Source organism: Corvus brachyrhynchos, unplaced genomic scaffold (assembly GCF_000691975.1).
Source record: "Corvus brachyrhynchos isolate BGI_N302 unplaced genomic scaffold, ASM69197v1 scaffold229, whole genome shotgun sequence".
NCBI classification, from domain to species: domain Eukaryota; kingdom Metazoa; phylum Chordata; class Aves; order Passeriformes; family Corvidae; genus Corvus; species Corvus brachyrhynchos.
The window spans coordinates 8,690,494-8,712,290 of record NW_008240042.1 but is presented as its reverse complement, the minus strand read 5'-3'; the positions used below and the strand labels follow the sequence as shown (position 1 = coordinate 8,712,290).

The following is a 21,797-nucleotide window of genomic DNA, read 5'->3' as shown; positions in this document are numbered from 1 at the left end:
TGTCTGTTCTTAAGTGTGGATCACAGAGGCGGTCACAACTTTAAGTGGCTTAAAAAATTGTCCATATTCAAACTGGCCAGCTGATGGGTTCTGTCAGGTCATAGAGGAGCTGTAAGCACACCTTTGCAGAATATCACTTCCGAGACTATGCTTGCTAACCCATGACATTCTTAAATGAGAAAACCCCAAAAATTCAATTTTGCTGACTGCTTACACATTGGTGAGAATTTCTGTGTTTGTTTCTTCCCCCAGAAAAAAGCATTTGATGATATTCTCACCAACAAAGCACCTGAGCTACTGAAAGATTTGGATGCCTTCTTAGGGGATAAAAAGTGGCTGGTAGGGAATTCTGTAAGTATAATTCTTGTTTCTCCCATTCCAATCAGGTTGCCAGAAAAATAAAGTAATTGACTATTGGTGAATTTCTGGGTTTCATGTCAGGCCATGAAGCAACTCTCCCCCCACATTTAACTCTTTTGTTCTTACCAATACACAATTGGTCACTCAACTGCAAAGTGGAAATTGTTTTCCACAATATTAGAAGTGAGGCAAACCAGGACTAGGATCTGCATTTTCTAAAGCAGTTCAAAAGTATGTTGACACAAAACATTTTAAATGCCTTTGAACTTGTGAAAACAAATCCATGACTACACAGAACTCTGCTTATCATCACTGACTTATAAGGCAACATAAAAAAAACTTCTATGAAAACATAGTACCCTTTTTTACCCCAAACTGTTTTAAGCACTTTTCTGCAGCACAGTTTCAGCAGTAAAGACTAATATTGTAATACAATTAATATTTGTACCAAGGGCTTTATTTTAACCAATATTTACTGAAGTCAGGCTTTGCATTGCAACCTAACAATTAGCCCTGTAGTAACAGGCTTAAAAAAAATACCCAAGATGACAAGTTAAACAAAACAGATAAATTCACAGTTTTTTAGAGAATATTAGTAGTCCTGGCTTTTGAGATTACCAACTAAAATTTACTGCTTTTTCTCCTATTTCCACTAGGTAACATGGGCTGATTTCTACTGGGATGTGTGCAGTACGACACTTCTGTCCTGTAAACCTGACCTGGCAGACAAATACCCCAGGCTTTTGGCTCTCAGGGAGAGAGTGCAAGCACTTCCGGCTATTGCAGCCTGGATTCAGAAAAGGCCAAAGAGTGTAATGTAGACCAGTTGTTCAGAAAAACAAATGCATGTTCAGTTTTCAATATGATAAACATCCTAAGTTATTAACTTCAGAATCATTTATATTAATTTCAGATGGCTATGCTGTATCAAATCAAAATCTACCACTTGTATTCACTTCAAGAGAATCTAAAATACTGATTTAGTTGAGTAATAAATATTGATTCACAGAAGTGTGGTTTCAATCACATTCCCCCTCTACTAACACAATGATTGATCAAACCGATGAATATTTTGTGCACTCTCAAAGGGATAAAAGGTGAACAAATCTTCCTGAAGAGGTGCAATCTCAACATTTTGCCTATTTCAGTCTTTCAATCTGGAGGAAAGCAAGTTAAATAGAGAGGGCAAACGTGTGGGACGCTAAGCAAAAAAAAATATAGAAAAAAAAAAAATGACCCACTTAGTCAATAAAATTCAAGGGCCTGAAAAAAGTGCTTGAGAAGCTTGAGGTTGATGCTGTGCCCCTGAAAGAAACCCAAACAGAAACTTCCAGAACAACCCAAAAAGCAGTTGCACAAAGCTGGTGCCCACACCAGCACCAGTTCTCCATAAATGCACCAGCTGCAAAAACATTCAACAGCTCAGTATCTCTGCCAGTAAGCAGGAGACACAAACTGGGGGCTGGTGGTGGCAACCAGGTTCAGGACAAATGAAGGGTTTGTTCTTCCAGGACCAGAGAGAAGGCAGGTGGAAATCCTGGCAATGTGGATGGCTTGTCGAGGCAAGTGGTTTACAGAAACTCAAGGGGAGACAAGTGCCTGTGAGAGGTCTCTGCTGTGTGGTGTAAGCAGATAAACCACAACAAACTTGGGAACACTCTGGGCTGGAAATGGCCACTGCTGGGAAAGTAGTTCCCTTCACACTTGCTTTTCCCTCCTACCTTTGGTATTATTTCATTGAATCATGAGTGACACCAAACAACGCCTGAGAGAGACAAGTCAGGTACTGTCAGAACAGAAAGCACCAACCTTTACTCATTCCAATCTTCACCTGCTTTGCAACTCCTTGCACGCTTTGTTCTGGCTCTTCACACATTTTTCCTTCTTTAGCTCCCACACTCCTCTCTTCTTCAGCAACTGACTTCAGAGAGAGTGGCTTTGTGTTTTTTCCCTTCTGTACATCTTTCCCAACCAGAAAAACAGAACCATAGAAAAGCTGAGGGACCTCTGGAGGTCATCTAGTCCAAGTCCATGCTCACACAACGCCACCTACCTAGACCCAGCTGCCTAGACTGCATCCAGTTAGTTTTTGGTTATCTCCAAGGATGGTGACTCTGGGATCCCTTGAGAGCCCCAGCTAAAAAGGGCAGAAACAGTTACAAGGAAAAAATGCCAAAACACACATGAGCTTCACAGCACCTAAAGACAGACATTGACCCCAGGGGTCTACAGATGTGATTGTCTGAGGAGTAACCACTGCTCCACCAAACTACATTAACTGATCCCATACACATCCACACCACCACACAACCCACCCTGAAGGGCAGGGATCTTGTTTCAACCCACATTTGAACGAAGCAGGTGAGGACACGAAGATACAATGGGGTAAGAGTTGGGTTAGCGTCACACTTAACAGATACACACAATCTAATTAGCTGTAGCATTAAACACCTGTGGTTCTCCGTTAAATCCCTCTGTTTAGTCCAGCAGAACCAGTGGAATTAAAGAAGCATGGCAGACAAACTGATTCTTACCCATATCCCTTCTCAAACAGTACAGTATAGCCTCACCTTATTACAGATGTGCGTTTTGGAACAGACAGCACAGCCACAGAATACTTCTAGGAAAAGCCAAGCAGTCTAGTCCACACTTGGAAAACAAGTTTTGGAAAAGCTTTTATTTCCCATCCATTTTGAATTCGCAGAAATCATGTACAGTTTACCAAAACACCAACAGACTTGACCAAACCATTTGGCAGGAGTTCTGTTTTTACAATCAATATCCTCAAACCACTGTAATTAGAGTATAATGACACACTGGTAATTAACTACTAATATTGACAAAGCCGAGTCAGATCAATTGGAACACTCCAGCTGGCTTGAAAGCTGCCTATTTGATTTGTAACTTGCACATTACCATCCCCTCACCTGCCCCAAATCACCACAACCATGAAAACATTTTGTCAATCTATGGAATTTTATTTGAACAAGTCGATACAAAACCAGTACGGAACATCAAATGAACCAAAACAAGCAGAAACAGACTCAAGCATTGTCAAATAAGGCACATATAAAAAAAATCTACACGCGGAATCCAGTGAAACAGACAGTTTATATATATATATTTATATATATATATATATATATTTGGAGGTAGAAATAATTACAAAAATACTGACAAGTCTTAAGCAGTAGCAGATTTGTTAAAACAATTACTACTTAGGTCCCCATTTTTAAAAGTGATCTGTAAAAGCTTTATTCAGCATCTGATGTTGGCACATTTGGGCCATTTATGCTTTTAAGCATCAAAAGAATGCTATTGGTGTTAGAAATTTTCAATATCATGAGCAATACAATAAAGAAACTACAAAAAGTTATAAACGTTCATAAAACTCCTGGTCAACAGTAATGTAAGAGTCCTTGGGGTACATTGTCACCTTTCTTCCTTGAAGTTCACAACATATTTACATTTTAGAGACCCATTGAAGCTTTTAATAGTGTGGCTATATCTGCTGGAATGGTTCCTTCTTCTCCTGAGGAATAAAAAACAAGCATTAGTACAGCTTAAAATATTTCACATAAACAGATAAAAGCCTACGTCCCCCAAACTGTAAAAAAAATCCTCTGCTTGTAGGACTGGGTCACTGATTTCTGGGTCAGACTCAGAGGGCACTTCCAGTCAAATCAAAGAATAATCAGCAAAAATACATCTTTCTAGTTTAACATAAAAAGACCCCAAAAAACAAAAGGCTTGTCTGCATCAAGAATCTCCTTTTTTTCAGAGCAACACCTTGCAGCAGCTTTAATTTACTTAAGTGGACATCATTATGTGCAAGACACCTACCTGATTCTGCTGCAGTCATATCTTGCTCTAACTTCAATTTCTGTTGGCTGATTTTGAGCATGGTTTCTTCAATAGTCCCCTTACTGATGAGCTTTATGACTTGTACTTCTCTGAAAACCACAAAATCGGAAAAAATCATTTTATAGTTCAGACTAGTGCAAAAGGGAAGGATGTTATGTCTTTGCTCAGCTGGCTGGGGTTTAAAGCGAGAATAAGGAAATGAATGAGAGGGCAATACAAAGAGCATCTAGGTTTTTCTCTGGAATACCTGTGCTCTGTATTGCCAGAAAACATGTTTTCTCCTGCACTCCCGGCCACTGCAAATGTCTGACAGGCACAAAAATCTCTGTTAATATAAACAAGTCAAATTCCCCCTAATTCCATGTTAGAGTTGAATACAGTTGAAATTAAACACATTCTATGGTTTCACTCCTTATGATAGGGTGGCACTTAAAAGCTTAGAAGTCTCCTGAAGAGAACAAACAGCTTGGCCAGGCAGTCCCAAAGACTTCAGATCTACCATGGAATAGTTCCCAGCACCAGAAATTTGAGAATTATAGAGAATTTGAGAGTTGTAGTGAACTAGAAAAAGGAGGAGAGTGTAAATAAAGGTTTGTTCTGGCAGCAACATGGACTAAGACAATTACAGTTCCTAGCTCCCACACAACCCAGAGCTGGTTTACACAAGTCTCTGCTTAAAATTTTCAACCATAAATACTGTCCTTTTAGTCTCCTTTGAGAGCTTGCCTCCAAGAAAACCCAAGCATTATAATTAAAAGAAGTCTTACCGTGTCTGACCTACTCGGTGGCACCGGTCTTCTGCTTGCTTATCGTTGTAAGGGTTGCAGTCAATGTCATGAAGGATAACAACATTGGCCGAGGTCAGATTAATGCCCAAGCCACCAGCTTTGGTTGACAGAAGGAATACAAATATACCCATATCTGTATTGAACTCATCTATCAGATGTATCCTGCAGAACATAAGACACCATGAATCAGGCCTTGGAAAAAATACCACACTGGCTCCAGAGCTGAATACAGAAGTTGGGATGATCTTTTGGAAGAGAGGACAGAGGCACTGCACAGCAGCTCCAAGTCCAGATGTTATGCAGCAGGAAAAAGGGTACCAACAGTCCTCTGCAGTGAGCAGAGAAACATACTGAGTGACAGACAGATGGATAGCAAAGAATGAAAAGAGGCTCAGAAAAAGATTTTTGATGATCACAGAACACAAAAGAGCCAGCTGGAGGACGAGGGAAGACTGAAGTACATGAAACAAATGGGGAGGTGGGGGATTAATTTCACTTCATGACTGTCTTCTGTACCAACTGCACATACAAAGGCAGGAACAGACATCAGCTCTACATGGGAAGTAACACCACAGCAAGAATGACAGTTTTTTGAAATGAAGGAAAAAGCATCCAAAAAAATCTTCAAAAATTCTTGAGACAGAAACCAGCATAGCTCAAACACAAGAAAAGCACTGCAACGTTTTCAGCTACAGAGACAGGCAGAATGGTTTGTCCTAGAGAAACAAAAGGGTTTATCTGCCTATTGTAAAAGAGATACACTCTACTTGCAAGGAATAGCTACAGCAATTATGGCATGTTGACACGCGAACGAAACACATCAGGAACTGCTGAAGATGGCTGATTTCCATGGCCAAGACTGTAACCCCACCATCTAAACCCCATCTTTCAGCCTTACTCTTCCTAAGGTGATCTGAAATTCAACATTAAACGCCTTCCATAGACAATGTCCAGCAGCCACAGACTTTTATACATTGAAAAACAAAGGTAAAGGTCTGAAGTCACCTCCCCTTCTCCAACACATTCACTTTCTCTCTCTCATTTTTGGCAAGAGTCACATACCGCTCAGAAATCTGCGTTTTTCCATCCAGCCTAATGTATCTGTGTTGCCAGTGTTTTAGGAAAACTTCCAAGATGTCCAGCATCATAGTGAACTGGCTAAACAACACAACTCTGTCACCCTAGAAAAGACAAAGCAAAGCAAAAATGTAAAACATGTCAACTATCAACTACAGAAATTCTTTATCGGTGCAAATATCCGATTTTTACTTTCACTGAATCCATTTTCCAAAATCAAAGACTAAGCTGAAATTCATCAAGTCCAGATTGACTTTCAGTAAAGATTCCATATCCAGTCTTTCTGCTGCATTAACTCACTGTCATTGCAGTAATATTTTAATTACTTTGTACCTTCGTGACTCAAGCAAATGACATTTCAAATGCATAAATGACCCATTACTCCATCCAGAAACATCAAACTATTTTCATTCAAAACATGAAATATTTCAATTTAATATAGAGAGTAGCCCTGTTTTGTCTGAAATAATCATATACACAGCACCCACATGTGCAAATTCAGGATACTCTGAAACATTACAGCACATGTTTTTTTGTAAAATAAACCTGCTTGAATCTCAGGGCAGGACTTAAAGCATGGGGCCTCTTCTTACCCTTCCACTAGCCTTTACATTATTCTAACATAATACAATCTTATTCAATTGCCAAGAGAAGGTCCAAGTCCCTGAGGTGTGAAAATGATGCAAATCCCCATATACTGATAAAGTAGTTAACCTGGGCTGAATATTCTGAAACTTGGAAAACTGGGAAAGTTTATTTCAGCGGTCTCTAAAGTGATGTGCATACTCAGGGCTGCACATTAAAAGTTGTAAGTGTTGCTTTGCAAATTACGTTGTAATACTCCACAGCAAAGCAACTGGGTTGCATAGAGAGCTGGCAGATATTAACCAGTTATTTAGAGCCACTCTTTAGTCAGGAAAAAGCTTCAGCCATCTGCAATACCTTCTCTTTAAGGTCGGAGAGAATGCGTTCCAGTGCTCTAAACTTTCCAGAATCCAGGATCTGATCCATGTCTAACGTGAAGTCACTGATGTGAGAATATTGCTTACAAAGCACATGCAGCTCAAAATCTGTCATTACTGTCATATCTTCAAAGATAAGGTCAGGGTTAGCATCACAATGTGTGGGTTCCTATTAGCAAAAATGAAGGGAAATAATGCAATACACAATCTCACCAGAGAACTAAAAACAAAGCCACCACACAGTAACATCCATAATCTCTGAAAAAAAAGTAACACTCCTAGACATGGACAAATGCTAGAGCATGGCTCACGCAAGCAACAGAAGATGAACTCTCAGCTTCACGTTTATAGGAGAGGATAATTACTTCACAGTTTAGCTTTCACAAGCACTTGTACTGCCAAAAACTTAAGAAGGATATGCTCAACCTCCATAGCAATTACCTACTTCCCATCAAGCCCTAAGACCTTTTACCCTTTTATCAGACCTCTTCCCCTGAAGACACATTGCCTAAAAGGGAGGTCCAATCTTTGGGTAGATGGCAGAAGACATGGGAAGCCCAGCCCAAGATGTAGGGTGGGTAGAGGGATGCCATGCCTGGAAGAAAGAGGAAAAAAAAGCCACATCTGGAGAGTATGATGGTATAAGTGGTAACAAAAAGGGACAAAAATCCTTCATAAACCACTGGGTCACTTCTTGCTTCTCCCCAACCTTGTCTGTCTTAATTTTAAAACAAAGCTGAAGACTACTCAAAGCCAGCTCCAACTTTTTTAGAGCACCTGCTGCACACAGATTTTTTTTTTTTCTATTTTAGAAAGAAGCAACAATTTTCCCCAAGCTCCTCAGGCATTAACCCCAGACAAATCACAAAAAAAAAAAAAAAAAATCCTTATCAGATCAATACTTTTATGCCTTCCCTATTTTAGTTCTGTACAATCTAGATTTCTTGCTACTCAGAAAGCTACTAAACTCAAGTGCCTACCTAAGATTTTTTCCATAAACACTTTGGCTTTAAATTTTGGGGTGGAGGGAAGAGGTGCTAAGGGGGAGCTAATGAAAAGGAGATGACTCCAGACCCACAACTGTTCTCTCCGTTCTAATGATACAAAAATCAGCTTTAAATACATACAGGGATTGATTAGAGCACTGGATAGATGAAGAGGAATAAAAAGTAGCAACAATGAATTAAGTTTGGCAAAGACACACTTTTCACCAGAAGTCTGACAAGAAAACAAACAAACAAAGAAACAAGTTTGCATTAGAAATTCTGAGAAATGAAGGATCGCTTCTGAATCTCATCCTCTTACCTTGAGCATAAGTGTGGACATTGTCCTGAGTTTGTCATTTGTGTAATACTGACGATGCAAAAGGGGGTGATTGGCCATTTTTCTAAGTTGCATCATTGCATTTCCCATATCAGAGTTTTTCTCTGTAAACAAAGAAGGAATCTTTGTACTACTACTGAAAATAACTATCTCTCAGCAGAGCTTTATTTGCAAGAACTCAGTTTGAAAATTCACCTATTACCTGAACTTCAGAAAAATTCATAGAAGGGATATAGACAGTGTATGAGCATTAGACATTTCTACAAAGCAAAGACTTTGTAGTCACATTCAACACATCTCAGCATGAAAAAAATCCACAAAAAGGAAACGCAGCCCTTACATACCATTACTGTTAATAGTTTTCTTGAGCTTGTTTAAGAGAGCAAAGTACAGTTGTTCCTGTTTCTCAGACATGGCACAAAGTTCAATGAGATCTTTTTTGGGAGGTAGTTGTTTAAGGACCTAACAAAAAAAATGATACCAGATAAAACCTGTACTGTTTTGAATCATCAGTAATTCTGCACCGTCTCACAGCTGTTAAGACACTCTGTTCATTCTCCTCATCCCAGCTCCTTTCACTGCTTGCAACTTCACTAACTCGGTTAGCAATTCAACTCCCATCTTGACTTGGATTATACATCAACCTCCCCACCAAGTAATATGGTCTGCACACTCCAGAACTGCATGAAATAATATTATATGCAATGCCTGGAATCTACTCCCCTGCTAATCAGAGTTACCCTCTTCAGACCACTGAAGTCTGCAAGCACCCATTAACGTTTTTTTAAGATCAGTAAGTAATTTCACCTCATATTATACTCAAAGATTGGTCTCAAATATTATCAGGCTTTTTGATAACACAAACCCATCATTTTAAAGATAAAATGTTACCTCATCTTTTACTCTTCTCAAGATGAATGGTTTTATTATCTGCTTTGCATGTGCTATTCTCTCCTTCTCATATATGCTTTGTTCTTCAGCACTCTTCTAAGGAAAACATTGAAAGAATTCAATTCAAGTGTTAAGCTTTCAGCTGCAACACCACCACCTTAATTTCTCTAACTTGAAAACCCCAGCCAAAACAGACATATTTGACCTGACCATTAGTATTCCAAGATATCCTGTTACAAGATATTTTAATTTAGATGGTTTATTCAATTTTTTCATTTTCTAGATTTTCAAAGTCACATTACCTGTTTCCGTAAGATACCAATAAAACAGAAGTTATGCAGCAACAGCAATCTTCCAGCAAAAAGAAAAGAAGTTATTTTCAATAAGAGAATTCACAATACTCACTGTTTTTGAGGAGAACATCCTTCGAATTTCACTTGTGCTACTGCTGAACATGTGAGGCATGACAAAGTTCAAGAGGGACATCAATTCCAACAAATTATTTTGAACCGGAGTCCCTGTTAGCAGCAAGCGATTCTTGGCCTGTTTGTCCAAAGTGGAAAGAGCAGCGAGAAACATTCATCAAACAGACTAAAAACTATTATTGGCAAAAAAACCACAGCTATGGAGAAGTGAGAAAATAAGCTTAGTTTAAATTATAACTATTTAAACTTATTACATATTTGGAACTCATGGAGTAATTTCCCTGTTAAGTGAACAAAACTGTTTACAGAACTGTGGGTAACTGTGCACCAATTTAAGACAATTAAAAAAAACATTCCTGGATCTATTAGGCTTTTTCTCGATTGTTCTGTCTGGGCTTTGTTTTGGTTGTTGTTGTTGGGGTTTTTTTTGTTGTTTGGGCTTTTTTCTTCCTCTTAATGACTGTTAGTTGTTGCACCCATATCAAGTTCTCTAATGTCATACAGTACTTATGCACAAGTTTTGAATTTCAAGTACAAGCAGGTTTCATTGCTTAAAGATCAGCTCTTTAAAAATGCTTTTGATGAAAAATTTTGAAAAATAAGTTTCAGTAAGTGATCTTAAGTTTATTATTATTGTATGAATACTACAGTGCTAGATCGTAATATTCAGAGAAAGAGCTGTACTCAAATCTTTTGCAAGAGTCTGCTGACTCAGGCTGCAAGCCACAAGAAAAAGTATTTTCCAGCCAGCTCTTCTCGCAGAGCTCTATTAGAGCAGGTCCTGAAATACTACAATGGTTCAGCACAAGTAACCAAAAAAAGTAGCATCTTTAAAATCTTTACTACTACGGGATATAACTGGGAATCTGCTGAACACTGAAACTCAAGCACTACCATCATTGAAATGATGCTGCAGGAAATTTATTACATTTCTTTGGGAGCTTATCTCCCTGCAAGAGTTCACAGTGCAGGAGCCACTCCTTAGACCACACCAACACTTAAATCCACTTGCATACTGCAGTTTCTCTAAAATTATATGTATATGAACTTTACAGTTAATATTCTATTTTCCCCCTGCTTGTAACTACAAAACAGAAAACCCAGGAGCTGTCCCCTCTAACCCAGCAAAAACAAAACCTCTTACATTAATTGTCATGAGGTGCTGGTAGCGGACAGAGCTCATGTTCTTGAGCATATGACCTTCATCAAAAATTGCATAGTTAAGCTTCAGCCTGCGGAACAGTCCTCGATCATCTGAGCTGCTGATTGCAGAGTTGTACCTGTCAGCGACAAATATCACTTGCATTTAGTCCCTCTCTGAAAATGAATGTACTGTTACTGTAATCAAATTAAATTCTCTAATATTGTTAAGAGTTATGGAGAGAGTGCATGAGGGGCAGTAAAACTGCCTGGTTTACTTGACTGAAGTAACCAACCATAACACAGTTTATTACTGGCAAATGATTACAGTTTACTTGATGAGCGAATGCACTCAGTAACACTTTCTAAAAATCTGCTAAAGCCTATTACAATGTAATATTATCTATACATGCTGACAGACACATATCTGTAACACCTATGACACAGTATCTCTTACACAATAATAAAACCCTAGTTAACTATTACCTGAAACCCAACTCCTAGAACTGTCTGGTTTCTTGTACCACTAGAGGTCAGCAGGACCTCACTAAAACTCTGTAGTTTTTTTTACTGTACTTACGTAGTCACAATCACATTGAAATCAACAACTTTATTATGAATGTCCACCCTGAGATGTTTCCTGTCTTCTTGGGATCCTTCAGAAGGACAAAACATAAAATGAGTAAAATTACATATATTTATATACATGCAACAATTAAAGATGCACTCATCAATAAATCTGTGTACTTAAACAACTGTCTTAAAACAACACTTTCATGAGCAATTCAGCTTTTCTTAGACTGACCGCACAAGCAATTGTATTACTGGATTCATTTCTTAAATGGATTCCTCACCATAATAAAAAAGGACATTCAGTTCAGGACACCACAGATGAACTTCTCTTATCCAGTTATCTGTAAGACAACATTAAAACAAAACCCAAGTCATTTATACTTTATTATGTCTTAAAGTTTCACACCTCAGCATTAAACCAAACATCTGATTTCAATGCAAATCCCTTTAAATTCTCCTGAAGGTTAAGAAACACTCTGTCTTTAAACTGGAAAACCGATAATACGTAAGAAACTGAACCAACCCCAACTGGGCTTTTGCTAACTCTTAACCAGCTTGCACTTTAAATCCCTAAAGAAAACAGGTCTTGCACACTCTGTAACCACCTTTTGCTAACTCTTAACCAGCTTGCACTTTAAACCCCTAAAGAAACAGGTCTTGCACACTCTGTAACCATCTGTGAAATAAATACAATGTTTAACTTTGCAACTCGATTTCCTCCCTAGACAGTTAATTCCTCAGAAAGCACATCACTTCATCTGCCAGTACTTGCCTCCAGAAGTATGTCATCAGGAGAGACGGTGCCTCTGGGAGCAGGCAGGGGAGCCTGACCAGCAGGGTGTGCAGCTCCAGGTGCGCAGCAGCACAGTGGCCACAGGCAACATTACTGTGCTCAAGGGGAAGCTGCTTGACAGCCAACACAACTGCTGACCCCCAACCGCAGCAGAAGGGAGACCCTGCTAAATGCCACTTGGGAATGGGCTGGACCCAAATCAGGGCTGAGGAGACGCCTCCAGAAAAGCGTCAGGAAAGCTGCCAGTAGACTGCACTGCCCAGGCATTGGCAACCAGCCACTACAGTTCGGACTCTAAGACTGACTTCAGGAAAAGCACCTTCGTTCACATACTTAGTACACCTCAGGTTTTAAGTAATATATGCATTATTAAGAGTTGTTTTTAAAAAGGGAGCTCCAGTGGCGTTTGAAAACACACTAAAAATGGAGATTTCAAACTTAAGTTGAACAACTGGAAACTCTTCTGATGTGTCAAGAGAAATTTCTGAAGCCCAAGTAAGTATTTTATATTAAAAGCAGATTTACTTTCTAAATTCAACTTGTTACTTTCTCCTTTCATTCAAAAATATCCAAATTTAACTCCATCAAGAACCATTTTCTACTCAACTTCATCAACTTTGCTGACATTTCATTCCACCATACTCTTCCTACTTTCAACTGAGGCCATAAAACAATGAGAACACACAACTAGAAGACAGACAGCCTCATCATTTTGGGATTTTCATCTGCTTTGACAGATGCTGCGCAGTAAAGAGGAAAAAAGACAGTGAATGTTTAAAATGTCATGAAACCTAACCCTAAGCACAGCCTGAAGACTAGGAAGTTCAGCCAACATTCAGTAAGTAAAGAGATTACTTGGCTACACAAGTTCAAACTGTAACAAGCAGCTTTATTTTTTTCGAAGCATACAGATCATCTAAAAAAGTTCCATGCTAAATCTAATTAATTCAGAACAAGCATGCCTGCAGTATGGTCTGCATTCCAATTCAGATCACCTAAGGAGTTGAGTACCACCATAAAAAAACAAGTTTTCCTTCATTAAATTATATTTGCTTTACAGTATGTCCATGATTGGTCTGGGGTTTTTTTCTAACAAAAATATTTTTGAAGCTTGTAACTTACCCAACGTTGAAGCTGGCACAACTATCAAATGGGGACCTCTATTGCCCTCTTGGTAGAGATAAGCCAGAAATGCAATAGCTTGAATTGTTTTTCCTAAGCCCTAAGAGAAAACAAATCCATTTACACAATCTGTAGGACATAAAAGTGTTTTGTACGCATAAGACAGCTACAGTGTAGTGAAGGCCCAATAAATATTAGAACTTTGATATGAAAATTTGTTCTGTTTAGCTAATTTTAGAGAAGACAATTCCTTCTTAAGTAGAACCTCAGTCAAACTTCATTATCATTTCAGCTCAATATTTGAACAAGGATTCATCTTTTCCATTTATGAAGTTTTTCATTTTAGTTCAATATCATCCCTCAAATCATGGTCAAAAACGTACCTTCCTGAACCAATGGTGCACAAAAATGATTACTTGGAAACTAAACATTTATTTCCATTTGAGCCAGTTGTACAAAGGATATTCCAGCTATTTCTGAAGTAGAATTTAATATGCAAATCAGATTTAAGATAAGCCTACATTTCCACCAACACGCACTCTTCCTGTTTTCTACATCATGAATTTAAAAATTTCGTGTATCTACCACAGAACACACACATTCTTACTAACATGAAACATAGAGAAGTTGAGAAACACTGCCTAACTCATAGCAAGGCAAACCAATGCTTTCATTCATGGTTCATGAGAAGATGAACAGCAGCCAGGATTAAAACAACAGACCACAAATTCAGCAGCTGCATCACTAAGATTTTTCTGTTGTACAACTATGGGTGGTGTCAGCACTCAACAAAACCTCAAACCCATAAGCTTGTCTCTCTCTTAGCTCAAAGTTGATGGGGAGTGTCATGAAAAGAGATGGTGGAAATGCTGCTTCTGGAGAAGCACTGAATGTTTCTACCCATTTAATTTTTCCTGTATTATTATCTGCCTGTTTTGAAACTGATGGAGAAATGGAGAAAACAGGTGCTCACTACACTAAATGCTGGACAAGTAGAATGAATTTTATTTTGGGGCCAGGAGCTGTTAAAATCCATGGTTTGAAAACAACCTGTTGTGGTAGAAACTGGCTCCACTGCATCAGAAGACACCATGTGACTTGTAATTGTCAGTGTCCACAAATTTTAGGCTACTTTTGATTTTCAAATGGAAAGAAGGAGTTCAGCAGCTTCTAAGATCTTGGAGAACTATTTGCAATTTAAGATTACTTATAATCTGCTTTAGGTTTCTAGGCAAGGATTTAACAAAGTCTTTTTTGCAAAATTTTAATCATTCTTAAATAAGCCGTTTGACACTCACCATTTCATCAGCCAAGATGCCATTCAATCCGTGTTTATACAGCAGTGCTAACCAATTCAAACCAATCTTCTGATATGGCTTCAGTTTCAAACTGTTAAAAATAGTCAAGCTTATTACCACCTTTTATTTGTTTCTCCATGAAACACAACTTTACACTTATGGTAATCACCGAATGGCAAGTTTAACATTGCCTTTATTTTAATGCCCTCCAGATCTCCTTGTGTAATGAAAACCACAAACTTTATTAATCAGTCACCTGTACACAAACTGAGTTGCTTGCATTTTCATAGACCTAAAATGATCAAAGTGAGTAACACAAGAAATACTTTTCTTCTACAATCAGTGATACACAACCAGATAAAAGCAGCTACAGAATCACTCTTTTTTAAAATACACCATGAATTAAGTGGCATTTTGCAGCTGCATTCCTAATTTTGCTCTGTTGTACAATTACTGTTTGTGTCAGCACCAAAGAAAAACCCAAACCTAAACATACAACACACAAAGCACACTCAACAGCGCGTCACCCAGTCCAGCACTTTTTCCAAAGAAGAAATGTCACTGACGTTCTTCCTCCAAAGACTTCTTGCTTCCTCCCAGGTTTTATTCTCACATACATGAGAATCCTTTTGCTGTTTACTTGTAACAACACCCAACTCTAATTCAAGCTGCTACTTTGGCCAATCCCAGTACAAGCCTATGCTTCCTAACCGTTAGGATAATGCCCTCCACCATATCCATATCCATATCCATTTCCATTCCTCCTAAGCTCTCTCTTTACTCCTAAAATCTATTTGGAGAACCTTTCCAATTTTGAAATAAATCCTCGCCCACAACACATCCCTGCTGCTACTCCCACTGGATACAGAGTTTCAGATTACTTTGCACATCTGAACTTCCTGACCAAGGTCTTTCATCCAGCTGATAAACCTTCCCAGTTTGCTCAGATTTGTTCCAATTTAGCATCTTTGAAATCTAATCCCATTTGAAATCTGTCCCCTGTTACAGAAGCAAGTTTGTTTGGACTTTTATTTGAAATAAGTTGACAACTCATGATTCCATTGCTTAAGGTTGGCTGTTACATTCACCAGAAACTGCAGGAAATAAAACACTGTTATAATTTATGTTCTTATCCTGCTCACCAGCTTTCCTGATACACTTAAAAAATCTGTTAGATTCTCGCAAGTGTTGCACATCACTGTTTAGCTCACTGAGAGCTAAGTATGAAAAATCTGCAACTCTACTTTCAGAAACTACATTTTTGAAAATCCCAGTCTTCAAGTACACCTCATTGTCCAACACCCTTATAAAGCATAAAAATGAGAGATACCTGCGATTCAGAATGGAGGGTTGCTCTATGTTCCATCCACATCCTCCATCTCCAGTAATCCTGGTTACCTGTTTTGTCAGTTTATTGGAAATGTCTTCACATTTATTCATGAGCTTTAGAACCACATCCCTCTCCTTCAGCAGTATCTTGCAGTTCCACACTATATCTTCTGACAAACCAGTAGTCTTTGTCATTTTTGTAAACTGCAAAATGATTAAAAAAAATTCTGTGAGTAGTGGTAATAGCAGCAAAGGTGCTGCAGTGAAAATCCACAGCTGCTGCAGGCAGTAATTCAAGTAGGAGACAGCAACAGCATTTCCATCTTCTCTCAAAACTTCAAATACTCCTTACATCTGGCCCACTGCAAACTGTGTGAATCCACACTGAAGGTCATCACTGCAGCTCCCCACAGTGCAAGAGATAAATTCTCTGAAGAGTTTCTAATGTAAAATGCAGGCACTTTAAACTCAAAATCCTCAACAGGAGGCAACATACAGTGCAAAGCCAGCTTTGAAGGCCAGGCACACTAACAGAACAAAACCCCAAAAGGAAGGAAAAAAAAGCACTCATTCTCATTAAGATGCCCTTTTAAACAAACCCTATTAGATACTAAAGATGTAGGATGTAAGCATAACGTAGGCATCAAGGCAAACAAATGAACCTATAATGAAGGTTACTACATTTCACTATGGGTCTGTCTGGGGCTCAGCATTACTTGGTTCCAGTTCTAACTCCACCACAAAGGGCACATTCAAACTAGACTTAGGCATATAAAAAAAAAAAAAAAAAAAAAACAACAACAAAAAAAAAACCAACGATAAGAAGTTTCCCAAAACTACACCAGGTTTTCTGTGGCCACCAAGTACTGACAGGACAGAGAAGCCTTACTTCTACCACTTGCTTCCTCAAGTCCACACTAGTTACTTTGTATTTCCTTCCTCTAAACTTCAGATCTTCATCTCAGTATGAATATTCTACATGTCTGAGCCAAGCAGCCTGAAGCTGTGTCAAAACAGGCCCTTCAGGCCCATCAATTTCTCCTGAATTCCATGTAGTGCCATCTGCAGAAAGTGTAAAACCTACCACTAAATATGTTTCTGGGGTAATATTTATAATGACAGTATTTTCACAAGTAGTTATCCCTATTTCACTGTAAAGAACAGATACCTTTTTTTGTTTATTAATGGCTTTAAAGAATTGAAGAATACAAGATGCTTTGGATTTGCCATTCTTATATTAAAACAGAGGTAATTTTCACACAGAGTTTTCTGAATTTTAGATCAGGGAGCTGTTAAAATTTACCACAAGACTCCATATGCATATATCCTCCAAGAATTCCTTCCATAAAAAAGGAGTCATATGATCCAGTTATTATGTGTTAAGCAACTCACCAATTTTGCCACATTGCAGAGTAAAAGCAAGTTTTGTTACGGTGAAGAGTGTAACCAGATTGAATTTACAATAAAATAAAATTTTAAAAACAGCTTTCATTAGAAAAATATTGAAAAAATAAATGGAGTGAGGCAATTACAGTTGGGGGATATGTTTGTTTTGTTTCTGTTTTTTCCATTTTAAACAAACCCCAGAAAGTTTACCAACACTCATAGGTTAGACCAGGCTAAAATGCACATGTCAACACCTGCAAAGTTTTCTAAATAGACACCTCTATTTAGAAATAAAAAAGAACACAGTTTTTAATAGGTGTCTACAAAAATTCAAAATTTGTTTTGATGCCTAAAGCTTTGGTTGGCATGAATAAAAATCCTGTAATCCATAAGTAAAGGTGTGGAGAATTGAGCCATCTGTTATTAAAAGAAATGGTATTGTTTCATGTCAGCACATTAACATCAACGTCCAAGTTGCAACAAGAAATACTTCAGCCACTGGTTTGCATGTGAAACACAGGGTGTTACCCTGCTCAGAACACAAAGCAGATCCACGGGTGGCCTTTGCTTTCTAGAGGTTCTGACACCCTCCCAAGTTCACCTTTTTTCAAATGAGGCCCAAAAATGTGAGACCATCATGGAAACTGAACCCATGAGCTTCCACGGCACACCTGGAATTGCCACACCAGCATATTCTGCTTGGGCTTACTTTACACCACTTTCAAGATGATCTAGGCTCTCACTTTAATGCCTAAGGGTGAAAGGCTCAGCCTCAATCAACAAACTCCAGTCGCACTGTTAAGCAGTTTTCCTTTTCTAACCTGATGCATTTGCTGCTTCCCTTCAGCTGGCTTTGGTGCAAGGCGGTTGTGGAGTTTGGGTTTTGTGGCAGTTTGTACATGCGCAGCCAAACAAAATGAGATGACAAAAAAGCTGGAGCTACCCTCGCTTGAGTCTGTATCTCCTAGCTCATATACTGCTGCAGTGTACAGAATATGATGGAGAAATACATCCACCACTGACAGCTCAGTTCTCCCATTCCCCCAGAAGTGATGTGCTATGTCAGCATTTCTATGTAACACTTTCCATCAGCTTTACTTGTGCGTATTCTGTAAGAATTTCTACAGACATTGTTTAAACCACAGTCTTTAAATGCTAAACAAGACAGCTTATTTTGTGACAGAGTAATACTGTGAATGACAAAAATGAGAGGATACAGCAAATCTCACAGAGATACATATATTTTTACACTAAAAGGAAATTCAAATAGGTAACAGTTATACACCTTAAAAATAAGAAGCTGAACAGCATTAAACCCTCTCCAGTTCCTCTCCAGCTTTTACCAGAGCCAGCAGGAAATTGCATTGGGCACACACAGCAGGCCAAGGAACAGACCACCACCCCAGACCCCAACACCCCAGCTGAGCTCCTCTGGGAGCCAGTCTTGGCTCTGCCTTCATTCCTTGGCACACACTGAACCCTGTTGGAACCCTGGGTTCTGAGAATTTCAGCCTTTCAGTGCTGAGAGGCAGTGATCCTCAGAAACACGCTGTATTCGATCCAAAACCCGGGGAAAAGCTTCCTAAATTGTGTGATAACACTGAGGCTGTTGCTGTGTAATTAAAAGTTATATCACTGGGTGAAATATGCAGAAATGTAGAAAATTAGGTTTAGAGGATATAGGTAATAATAGGTTGCAATATGGAGGATTTTGGGTGTGGATTTATGTCGTCTTCTTTCTCTTTCTTCTTCATAAATCTAGGGATTATGGTATTGGTTCAGAAGTTCCGCACCACAGGACATGAGAAGTTAGTAATTGGATTGTAAGTAAAAACATATTACTTAGCATTTCATAATTGGTTAATTTAGACTTCAAAAAACCTTGGAAGTGAGAACTCATGGCCATTTTCCACCCTGCCAACTAAGAGGCACACACTGTGCAGCTGTATTACTGATAAGATATAATAAACAACTAAGTCCGAACAAGAATTCTTGATCTCCTGCATTTAAATTCGAACTCTGAGTAAAAGAACTCGAAATACAAAAACAGAGAAAACCAATAAACCCATGCAGGTACTGCCCTTACATGACTGTGCTCTCAGCCTCTCTGCTGAGAAATGGTGCTGAGTGCTGCAGTTTCCAACACTGGTCAATGCCACAGTTTGGAAAACAGAGCACTGTTAAAATATAATTAAGCACCAACAAGATTTTAGAGGAGTGAGGACGGGGCGAAGGGCAATTGGTGCCCAGAAGTTCTTCCACCAAGGAAAGAAACCATGCTGTCTGCTGGCCCACAATGTGTGCCAGTGGGGCATCACCGGGACCTCAAAGCAAACAGGAGAGAGAGGTGAAAAGCCAACACAGGGGATTGAGGGGGGACCTCACTGCAGTTACAAGTTCCTCACAAGGGGAACTGGAGAGGCAGACACTGATCTCTTCTCTGTGGTGACCAAGGACAGGACCTGAAGGAATGGCCTGAAGCTGTGTCAGAGGAGGTTTAGGTTCGGTATCAGGAAAAGGTTCTTCACCCAGAAGGTGACTGGGCACTGGAATAGGAGCCTCATGGAAGTGGTCACAGTACCAAGCCTGACAGAATTCAAGAAGCACTTGGACAATGCTCTCAGGCACACGGTTCATGGGGCTGTCCTGTGCCAGGCTACAGGAGTTGGGCTTTGATACCCTTGTGGGTTCCTTCCAACTCAGAATTTCTAATACTCTGTGAAAAGACCCACCAGGAGAGGAGGTCTCTCTTAACAGCTGTTGGTTTACTACCTCCTGTCTGTCTAGAGGAGGTATAGAGCATAAAGCCAGCACAGAGCAGGCCTGCACTGAGAGAGAAAAACATGGCTGTGCCTCTTGCACAAGATCTATGTAACATAAGACAGCAGACCTAGACAATGGGACGTGAACTTTTCTCTCCACCCTGTCCTGCAGCTTGGTCTGATCCTTTGCTTCACCTTCCCCTCCACAGATGACGACACTCTTGGAGCTCATTCCTGCCTCTCCTCCTGGATGTCACAGCCATGCTTTTCTGCTGACCATCCTTTAGTATGTCTACCACTCATCTGCTCCTCCTGTGTTCTAATGCCCAATTCCCAGCAGTGCAGGGCTGCCCCTCATGATCTCCCATCTGCCCATCACACCTCCTCTTATATCTCAGCTCCGTGCTTGGGCTTTGCAGAAGCACCTGGGCCCACCCTTCCAAAGCCTCTGCCTCAGGAAGCAGTGTGCAGTTTTAGGTTGTGAATATGACAAGCACTGAGAGAGGTGCTCTCAGAAAACACATCCCAATTTCTTTTGTTACCTACTACTTTCCCTATGCACACGACGTACTCTGGAGAGAGGGCACCAGTCCTTGCACACTGCACACCTTGCTCACTTCTCCAAGGAGACAGACACATAAAGCCTCAAGGACATATCCGAGTACTCTTTATGCAAGTTGGTGTTTGAGAGGAGGTTCTCCCAGCCAGTCGTGTCCAGCACTGAAGACTGGATAAAACTACCCTCCTGGAAAATGTACTTAATCTACAGTGTAGGCACTTCTAAACTGCCATATAAATTAATCTTTGTGAGCAAGGACAATTTCAGCTCTCTCCATTTATTTTGAGAGCCACGTCTGCTGAATTATTTTCTATGTATTTTAAACATTCCTAGATCAAGTTAAACATTTGTCTGAAATATCTACTCCAAAGAATAAGTATTTCCAAGTGTTCTTATTAACCTTATGAGCTTATGAAATTAATTTAAATCCTCTTGGAAACAAAATAGCTTAGTCCGACTTAAAAAGATTGTCTAGAATAAAAAAAAAGGCATTCTCATTTGTGTTTTCCTGGAATAAAACAGTCAATTTACAAAACAGCAGGCTTTAGTTTTAATCTCAGGCTTAGAGTCTTAATATCTTCCTCAATTCTAATAATGAACAAGTGGTAACAACCTGTAGTGCTTTACATTGTGTTACACAAGATACCATTACAGTAAAAAGAGACCTTAAAACTAAGCCAATTTCTTTAATGCTGTAACTGAATCAGCTCTCTCCATTATTCTAACCACTCTTATTAATTGGTGGGAGAAACACTGGATTACTGAGCTACTGGATCTTTATAAACAATTAAAGCCACACTGATACAAAACATCTGCTAAAATCTGCTGCAAATCACTTCTATTCTGGGCAAGTATTCACAATACTACATGAACATGTGGCTGCTGACAGCAGCAATCTTCATGAAAGACAAATTTTGAATTCAAACAGGCCCATGCAGCTTTTTTTTTTTTTTCAACTGTAAAATATTTTACACAGAGAAGAGCAGAAGAGCCCTGTAGCAAATACTTCTGCAAAGAATTAAGCTCAGGCAAAATCCAACAAGTTTAGAAAGGAATAGCTGCACGACAGATGTTCTGTGAGACGCCAAAGGCTTGGGGCAAAACGGATTTCTTTTGCAGCATACCTGTACCTTGTATTTTTTTGA

At 39.2% G+C, this 21,797-nt stretch overlaps 2 protein-coding genes across 7 annotated transcripts in view; one reads left to right on the top strand and one right to left on the bottom strand.

Moving 5' to 3' along the window:
- HPGDS (hematopoietic prostaglandin D synthase) overlaps positions 1 to 1,371 on the top strand; it is a 30,294-nt gene extending 28,923 nt beyond the window's left edge. For all 4 annotated transcript variants that reach the window (XM_008641321.2, XM_017744143.1, XM_017744141.1 and 1 more), the window contains exons 5-6: positions 253 to 351; positions 1,017 to 1,371. In XM_008641321.2, the coding sequence (XP_008639543.1) occupies positions 253 to 351; positions 1,017 to 1,181 (264 nt within the window). In that variant the 3' untranslated portion in view covers positions 1,182 to 1,371. The remainder of the gene's footprint in view (positions 1 to 252; positions 352 to 1,016) is intronic.
- Positions 1,372 to 3,010: 1,639 nt separating this feature from the next.
- Positions 3,011 to 21,797, bottom strand: part of SMARCAD1 (SWI/SNF-related, matrix-associated actin-dependent regulator of chromatin, subfamily a, containing DEAD/H box 1) — a 41,650-nt gene continuing 22,863 nt past the window's right edge. For 2 of the 3 annotated variants that reach the window (XM_008641320.2, XM_017744132.1), the window contains 15 exons: positions 15,947 to 16,149; positions 14,617 to 14,707; positions 13,319 to 13,418; positions 11,685 to 11,744; positions 11,411 to 11,486; positions 10,835 to 10,970; positions 9,671 to 9,808; positions 9,266 to 9,361; positions 8,719 to 8,836; positions 8,357 to 8,478; positions 7,032 to 7,220; positions 6,075 to 6,193; positions 4,992 to 5,174; positions 4,204 to 4,313; positions 3,011 to 3,892 (listed from right to left, as the gene is read on the bottom strand). In XM_008641320.2, the coding sequence (XP_008639542.1) occupies positions 3,831 to 3,892; positions 4,204 to 4,313; positions 4,992 to 5,174; positions 6,075 to 6,193; positions 7,032 to 7,220; positions 8,357 to 8,478; positions 8,719 to 8,836; positions 9,266 to 9,361; positions 9,671 to 9,808; positions 10,835 to 10,970; positions 11,411 to 11,486; positions 11,685 to 11,744; positions 13,319 to 13,418; positions 14,617 to 14,707; positions 15,947 to 16,149 (1,803 nt within the window). In that variant the 3' untranslated portion in view covers positions 3,011 to 3,830. The remainder of the gene's footprint in view (positions 3,893 to 4,203; positions 4,314 to 4,991; positions 5,175 to 6,074; positions 6,194 to 7,031; positions 7,221 to 8,356; positions 8,479 to 8,718; positions 8,837 to 9,265; positions 9,362 to 9,670; positions 9,809 to 10,834; positions 10,971 to 11,410; positions 11,487 to 11,684; positions 11,745 to 13,318; positions 13,419 to 14,616; positions 14,708 to 15,946; positions 16,150 to 21,797) is intronic. The other variant, XM_017744131.1, reaches the window with a different exon arrangement.